This window comes from Corvus brachyrhynchos, unplaced genomic scaffold (genome assembly GCF_000691975.1).
Source record: "Corvus brachyrhynchos isolate BGI_N302 unplaced genomic scaffold, ASM69197v1 scaffold58, whole genome shotgun sequence".
Lineage (NCBI taxonomy): Eukaryota > Metazoa > Chordata > Aves > Passeriformes > Corvidae > Corvus > Corvus brachyrhynchos.
Genome location: NW_008239539.1, coordinates 568,715 through 576,893, shown reverse-complemented (window position 1 = coordinate 576,893; position 8,179 = coordinate 568,715). Strand labels below are relative to the sequence as shown.

Sequence of the window (8,179 nt, the reverse complement as noted above, 5' to 3'; positions counted from 1 at the left end):
TCCGCTGTGGGTGAATGGTGGGGGATGCGCCGGAGCTGGAAGGGCGGCGACGGAGCGGCCGCGACGCCTCCCGCGCTCCTCCGGCTCCTCCGGAGGCCTCCGTGACGCCCCCTCGCCCCCCGCCGGGGGCCGCGCCGTGCCCCATTAACACCCTGCGCCTCTATTGCAGATGCAGATGCGATTTGACGGACTGCTGGGCTTTCCCGGGGGGTTCGTGGATCGCCGTTACTGGTCCCTGGAGGACGGTCTGAATCGGGTGCTGGGCTTGGGTTTAGGCTGTGTGCGCCTGACGGAAGCTGACTATCTGTGCTCGCACCTGACAGAGGGGCCACATCGCGTGGTGGCACACTTCTACGCCAGGCAGCTCACCCTGGAGGAGCTGCACACCATCGAGATCAGCGCGGTGCATTCCCGAGACCACGGGATGGAGGTGGGACACCCGGGAGGGGTGTGCGAGCTCTCAGTTAGCCCAGGGAAGGCACCGCTTCCCTCCTGGGTCTGCCGGGCTGCCCTGGCCAGCCCGGCCGGGGAATGCACCGCAGGTAGAGCTGCCGGCGGCAGGTGCCCGCACCGCCCGTGGCATCGGCGTTAGGAACTGTGGCCGGGGTCGTGCCGCAGGCTCTGGAGCATAGCGAGCTCGGGCTCCAGCCTTTCCCGGTGTCCACCCACGCAGGGACGAGCCCCGTGTTACCGCTCGGCCTCAGGATGCAGGCGAGGGCCATTTGCAGCTGGGGGGGGATCTCCCCCTGCCCTGGGCTGAGTGCCCCGGACTGGACCGTGACCTCGGTGTGGTGATGTCGCTGTGACCCGAGTTCCTCCCGTGCGGGAGGCACCTTCCTCCTCCCGGGCAGCCAAGTGCGGCTGATGGCCGGGGCAGAGCGCGAGAGCCAGGGCCTCCCCGCGCGCCCACGGGGCGCTCGGTGGGTGTCGGCAGCCGTGTGAGCAGAGGCAGAGGGCTCTGGGTTGTGGCCTGGTTGAGGGGGACTCGTGGGTCAGTCGTGGTGTCCCCACGCAGGGCAGGGCTGGAGGGGAAAGTGGGACTCCTCCCCATAGTGGGCTGGGGCAGCGGGATCCCCCCAAAGGGGCAGAAGGGGGAGCAGAGCCAGGGCTGGGCTGAGGGGATGGGCAGGGAGAGCAGGGGCCTTGGTGGGGTTTGGGAAGGGGCAGTGAAGGGGCTCAGTGGGGCTGAGGGCGGGCTGGCGGGCACTGGGTGAGGGTGTGGGGCAGAGGGGGGCGCAGGGCGGGGGGGCTGGTGCTGGCCTGGCCCCTGCTGAGCTGTGCCTGTGCTGTTGCAGGTTATGGGCATGGTCCGTGTCCCACTCTACACCCAGAAGGATCGCATGGGCGGGCTGCCCAACTTCCTGGCCAACTCCTTCGTAGGAACCGCCAAGTTCCAGCTCCTGTTTGCCCTGAAGATCCTGAACATGGTGCCGGAGGAGAAGCTGGCCGAGGCGGTGGCTGCCACGCAGAGGCCGAAGAAGGCGGCCATCGACCAGGCTGGAGGGGCAGCAGGACACCTGCATGTCCACAAGGCAGGCAATGAGCTGGCTAAAGCAGGCAACGAGCTGGCAGAGAGGGCAGAGCACCCGGGTGCAGCACAGGCGGGGGCCGAGCAGCAGCTCGTGGGGCTGGAGGGCCAGGCCCTGGCAGAGCAGCTGGCGGGGGCCGAGGCGCTGGAGCAGCCAGCGGGGCTGGGCGCTGATGCTGTGGCGGAGCAGCCGCTGACAGAGGCGATGGAGGGACGCCGCTCTGTTGGCATTCAATTAAAAGTGGGTGAGCTGAGAGACTTCTAACTTTCCGACCCGTGGCTGGCTGCAGTGGCTGCCCCCGGGATCCCACTGCTCAGCCAGGAGGGGTTGGGTTTGTCTAAAGCAGGGAAAAGCGATTTTATTTTTATGGCCATTAAACTCTTAAGCGAGCTTCCCAGATCAACCTGCACAGCCCCTGCAGGGAGTTCATGTGCTTATGCGAGGGCACCAGAGCCTTAGAGTTATGCTTTGATTTCAGGGACACACTGCTGCTGTCAGGTCCCTCTTTCATTTGTAAGGAACAAAACATCTAATTTTTTAAATGCCCTGTCTTGACGTGGCTGTGTTGGCACCGGGCACAGCTGAGGCCTGGGGCTTCTGGTCAAGCACCTCTGCCCATGTTATTGGCCGGGCTCCTGCTTGGGGTGCTGGCACAATGGGGCAGCCATGCCATGAATTCCCTCTGGGGCACTGGGGATGCTCATGTGGGTCCCCACCTGGAGATCTGTGGGAGCAGGAAAGTTGAATAAATGGCTTTGCTGAAAGTTTGGGATCGTTCTTGAGGGCTGGTGCAGAGCCTGCAGTGACCCAGAGCTGGGGATGTGCAGGGTGGGGGAGCACAGAGGCCAGGGGTGAAGGGCAGATGGGGGCTGGCTCAGGTGCTACACCACTACACCCTTGAGATTTTGGGCTGCTCCAGAATGCCTTGTGCTCCCCAGGGCTCCAGGCAGGGGCTTGGAGCAGCTTGCCCCAAGTGCAGGAGCACCTCCCAGGCACTGGCTGTACGCCTAAGGGGCCTTGGTCCTGGCTGAAATGGGGGCAGCCAGCGAGGAGCCCAGTGCTGCAACTGCACAAGGCCCCGGTCCATTTCAGCTGAGCCTTGGGAAAATCCACCCTTCCTGCAGCCCTGTTGGAAGGACGGGCTCAGCCCTGGAGGAACTGCTTTCCCTTCCCTGTCCCTTCTCTGCCTGCTCCAAGCTCATCCCTGCCTTGGAGCAGCAGCAGCTCCCCCAGGATCCCTGCCAGCCTTGTAGAAAAAGGTCTGTGGTCACCCCACAGCGGGGCAGAGCACAAGGCCAGGGCTGGAGCATGAGCAGCTGATCAGAGGCAGATTCTCTGCAGGGACACACAACTCAAAAAAGAGGTTTGGTTTAATCGAAGATGTTCAGCAAGAGGTTCTTCAATAAATAATGGGCTACGGTGGGGATGACACCTCAGGGCAGGGTGGTAGGAGGGCACACAGACCAGCCACAGCTCCCTTGGGATGTGCTCCAGTAGCGGAGCTGGGTTGTATAACAGACAGGAGAGAAAGTGGGGACACACATACACATCAGTCCCAGGCAATCAGGAGAAAAGAGCTTCTTTCTGGTCCAGAGAAAGCAAGTGCTGAGAAAAACCACAGGCTTGGCCTGCTAAAGAAACTCTATACCAACAGATGTGTTAAGTAAAAAGTGGATAAGCAAAAATACCCCAAACTAAAATGTAACAACTGAGGCTAGAAGGGTGTCAGGGGCCATGGGGAAGCATTGGGGCTGGGGGAGGAGCTGCCTGCCCAGTGCCACTGGCACTGCTGAACGAGAGGGGAGCCAGAGACATCATATGGGATGGAAGAGATGCCCTCACTCCGAAGGCAGCCCTGGCATTTTGGGGCTTGAAAGTTTCAAAGGCTGGGCTTTCCATCAGTGCCCTGTTTGACTCCTCATAAACACCTCTTTACCTTGTCTTTGAGCCACAGAAGGACCAGCACCTCCCAGAACACCCTGGTGATGCTCCCAGACACCAAACGTGCCAGCCCCTGAGGCCTCCTGCTCTCCAGGCCGGCACTAGTCACAGCAGCTCATCTCCTGCGTCCTTTTATTACTGAGCTCCCACCCAGGGGCTTAGATACAAACAGGGCTTTCTCTGGCCATCCAGGCTGCAAGGTCAGAATGTGCTTGTTGGCTCTTCTAAGGCCCAGCCTGAGCCATGTGGCACCCCCAGGTCCTGCCCACCCCTTGCCAGCACTGGCAGTGCCAGCCCATCCAGGGCCTGCGCCTGCTCTGGCAGGAATCCCTCTGGTGCTGAGCATGGAAGAGCCTTGGCCAGGGAAGGGGGATTTACCATAGGAATATAGCAGGGCCCCTGGCCTGGCTGCAGCTCTGGGGCTTCCACACAGGCTGGACATGAGCTACTCAGTCCAGCCAGAGGGTCCTGCAGCCAGGACACATTGGGCAGCCACTGAGAGACTGCCCAGACCACAGCCCAAAGCACAATGCTGAGCAGCTGAGGATCTTCCTCAGTAAGGGAAAGCTGTTATGCTTGTACACATCCCATCCCTCAAGGTCCTGCGACATCCAGCCTGGTGCCAAGGAAGGGGAGAAGGGCTCTGGACCAGACTCTTACACTCCCAGCTCCCCTCCCCTGCTACATTCCAACTTGGACAAAGGCAGAAAGATCTATACAGTATAATACATATATATTTCACTATGAAATAGCAATTTCATTCCCTGCCTTCTACTTTATGCATCCTGAATTATATGCTGCTTTTTACATCACTCCAGAGGGCTGGTGGGGCTGGGTAGTTTCTCATGCGAGGCAGTTGCTCTCCCTGGAAGTTACCCACAGGACACACCAGCAGCTGATATGGCAGGACCTAAACATGATTCCCATTCCCCCCTTTCCCCTCACCCAGCTCCCCCCTTCCCCAGCAACAAGGGCAGACTCTGCCCTGCCAGCCGGGGCTCTCCCAGCTCATTTAAGTGGTTCCTCAGTGCAGCTCCATGAACCTCCCTCAGCTGCTCTCAGCAGCTGTGGATGGAGTGGGAGCAGCAGCTGAACCCCTCAACATTCTGGGTATGGATGGGGATGAGCAAACCAGAGGCAAGTGGCGGGGACAGTGCAACATGCACACGGAGTGGTGACACCAAGGGCCCGTGGCTGTGGCACAGCCAGGCCCACCAGCCCACACGGGGAGCCGGGGCTGCAGCCCCAGGGTGAAGTTCTACCAAAGGTCAGTCCCTGTGGAACAAGGAGTCCCATCCAGGGGCTGGGTCACTGGCCAAGAGCTGTCATCACTGGAACCAGCGCAGAGCCGGGTGTCACAAGGAAGGAGGAACAATCCTATGGAAAGAAAAGAGGGCAGATGTTTTAGGGAAACACTTAGGGAAAGTGTGCTGGGGAGCCATTGTCCTGGAAATGTCACACACGTGCAATGGCACTGGCAGCAAATGGGGCTTCCAGTTACTCTGCTGGGACTCTGAGGGCTCAGGCACTGTGGGTCTTGCATGCTGCTCCAGCAGCTGGGAAAGGGAGAGGGACAGCAGGTTCCACCTGCTGTTGGGCTTGGCACAAGTAAATAAGGTCAGAGTTTGATTTCCCTTCAGATGAAACCAGCAGGAGTTCAGCTGCTGGCTGGAGCTGGAGCACAGCCCTGCCCAGACACCTTCCACAGCAGCAGGATGAGCTCACTCCAGGATCTCTGTACAGAACGGTGGCCATGGGGCAGGAAGGGAGCTGGCCCCAGTACCCACCTGTGCTTCCTGTGCACCCTCGCTCAGTCACATCGTCCGGCTGTACTCGATGCCGCTCTTGGCAGAAATGCCAGACCAGGGCAGGAGGCTGCAGAGGAGGCTCTGGGCTTGTCTGTATATCCTCTGGGGAATGGAGCACGGGCTCAGGCTGGCTAGCGTGGAGCCAATGTGCTGTAGGTAGTCAGTGGCCACTAGTTAAGGACAACACCACTTACCCTGTAACTTAGCAAAGAACCTAAATCACTCCTGGACCTGCCCTGCCTGCAGGGACCCCTGGCACAGTGGAAGCTGCTCAGCTCAGTCACATCTGCTCCTTGCAATCATTTGCTTCCACCTCTCTATCAAAAGCAGGTCTGCTCTGCCCTGTAAAGGATGGCAATTTGGGAATGGCAGCTCCAGCTTGTGTGGGAAATACCTCTTCTAAGCAGCTGCCAGTTCCCTTTGCACTCCATAGAAGATCCTGTGAGGACAGCAATCCATCCACCTGCCTGGGGAGGTTGGAAATGACCAGCTACACCCGGAAGGATGAAGTTTCTTCTGCATGATCCATTGACCTGAGACAATCTCCCTAAGTCAGTGTGGGAGCAGCCTGCTGAGATCCAGGCCAGGCCAGGCTCACAGCAGATCCCAGGTCACAGGAAGCAAGACCAAGGGTTTCTCTGCCCTGTTCGTGGCAAAATCTTGCACCCTACAAGCCAAAGCACACCCAGCACTTTGGCCTAACACCAGCACTCACTCTCATTGGCATCCAACTTGCTCCAACGATCCTACACTGGCTCCCTGAAGCATTCCCAGAGGAGTCCAGGGAGCCTGGGGACACATGGATCACTGTCAGATCCCTCTAACATCACCTACCTTCCAGCTTCAGATTAAACCCACTTCTGAGCAGGTTTCAGTCCCCACATCTACCCACACTTTGCTGTTGCTAACCCAAAACAGGGTTTGGCCTCTGCTCAGCAGCCTGCAGGGAAAGGATATAAGATTGTCCAGGGTGGGTGGCCACCATTGATGTACAGGACGTAGGTGAAGCCATCTTTGAGGACGCCTCGGATGGAATAGTAATAGGGGAGATAGTGGTGCTGTTTAAAGTCTCTGTTTTCATAGAAGTTTATTGCTGTGTTGTTGGTGGTGAGCACATGCAGGTAGATGGCTTTGCAGTGGTCCTGGGCAGTGGTGGAGATGTGATCTTTCAGACTCTCAAGCAAGAGGGAACCTGTTGAAGGGAAAGCAGCAGGATCACAGTGAGCAGCCCCAGGGACCCTCAGCATGAGGGTTTGTGGGGCCCAGCTGAGTCCTCCTGCACCAGTGTCTAAGCAGGGATTGCTGCACACACCTGGAGACCCCAAATCCCACCCAGTTCTCACAGGACCCTCTACATGGTTTTAATATATGGTCTCACCTGTGAGCACAGCTTCAAAACCCAGAGATTTCGAAGACACAAACCTCTGACTCAATAACCACAAGACAGAGCCAGAACTTTGACAGTACTGCCCATCCCCAGCAGAGCAGCTCCTGGCTTTGGGGAAGGTCAGTGACTCATTTTCAATGGTATCAGTTCCACCCCATACATTTACTTCTTTCAAAGCCATTTGAAACAGCAGAGTGTCAACACAGGACTTCACAAGCAAGTTATTGTATTGTGTCTGCTGAACTTGAATAAAAATCTAAGAACTGGTGGGACTTTAAGATGCCTCCTAAGGAGAAGAGAAGAGACACAGTCTCATCCAACCTGGATTTGCTGCAGCCAGCAGGAAAAAACCAGAAGGGTACAGAGGATACTCCAGCCCCAGGAGACAAGACCTAGGGTTCATCCACACCACCTCAACATGGCATGAAGGACGCAGCAGAACCTGCACGGGAACTTCTTCCAGCAGGTGTGGTAACACCAGGCTAAAGAATCAGCCTGACTAACACACAGGGGAGATGGCTGCTGCTGTTTCACAATCCCAGGGCCTGTAGAACTCCCTGCAGGACCCACAGGACTTCAGAGCAGAAGTGAACAGCACTGACTTCATGGCCACTTGATACTTTGTGAGCATCTGTATCAGCCAAGCCCAAAAAACCACTGAGACATTGACAATTGTTCAATTTTGTTATGAGATATTCCAGTCTTCTACCTCACAGAAATCCAGCTGGCCTGTGGTTTAAGAATAGCAGAGAACTAGAAACCAAACCCTTTTACAAAAATCAGAGAAAAATCAGAGGAAAATCAGTGCTTTAGTGCTCAGAAGCATGGCTGAAGTGAAGAGCCTCCTGCATGAAAGGCTCCAGCTTCAAACACCAGTAGAAAAACCTCAAGAGAAAGGTCTCAGAAAAAGCAGCAGCATTTTTTTTTAGGTTGTGTTGCTACAGGTGCAAGCTCAAAAGTTTTTGAGAGAGCACAGCAACACGCTGTGCAGATAGAATGGATACAGGAAATACTGACTCTGAAAGGAGAAAATTCCAGCAAGATGGAACTGGGAAAAAAAATTAGGATTTGGAAATTAAGAGGAGACTGAAAACCACCATAATTGTAAAGAAAGACCTCTTTATTCACCCTCTGTGAATATCATTCTGTGCTACCACTTTCTTCTTTGTACAGAAAATTCTCTCCAGTGGCATTTTAATGGAAGGCTTAAACACTGCTCTCACCAAGGACTCTGTGGTCATTTCTTTATGTATCCTCTAAGTTTATACCTCTCCAAACACTCCTGGGGAAGAAGGGAGGACTTGGAGGTGCTAAGTTATACCCATATCCACTGAAGAGACTCCAGGTGTGCACCCCTGGGTCACACTGCCAAACCTGGCCCATTCCCTTCTGCAGATCAAAGATCCACATCCTGCCTGAAATGGCACCAGAAGGGCAGCACTTGGTGACAGAACACAACTGCTCTAAACAGAGAGAAAGCCTTTCTGACTCCAGGATTTCAAATGGCTGCAGGA

The 8,179-nt window shown here is 56.4% G+C and overlaps 2 protein-coding genes across 3 annotated transcripts in view; one reads left to right on the top strand and one right to left on the bottom strand.

The window, feature by feature from the left end:
• Nucleotides 1-36: 36 nt before the first annotated feature.
• On the top strand, nt 37-2,293 carry LOC103620451 (protein syndesmos). The gene is made up of 2 exons (XM_008639065.2): nt 37-430; nt 1,296-2,293. Exons 1-2 carry the CDS (start codon nt 170-172, stop codon nt 1,791-1,793), a joined length of 759 nt encoding a protein of 252 aa, XP_008637287.1. The 5' UTR covers nt 37-169; the 3' UTR covers nt 1,794-2,293.
• A 588-nt stretch (nt 2,294-2,881) lies between these two features.
• Nucleotides 2,882-8,179, bottom strand: part of NAA60 (N(alpha)-acetyltransferase 60, NatF catalytic subunit) — a 19,678-nt gene continuing 14,380 nt past the window's right edge. For both annotated transcript variants that reach the window (XM_008639066.2, XM_017741281.1), the window contains 3 exons: nt 6,236-6,470; nt 5,258-5,441; nt 2,882-4,847 (listed from right to left, as the gene is read on the bottom strand). In XM_008639066.2, coding sequence (XP_008637288.1) covers nt 5,285-5,441; nt 6,236-6,470 — 392 coding nt within the window. In that variant the 3' untranslated portion in view covers nt 2,882-4,847; nt 5,258-5,284. The remainder of the gene's footprint in view (nt 4,848-5,257; nt 5,442-6,235; nt 6,471-8,179) is intronic.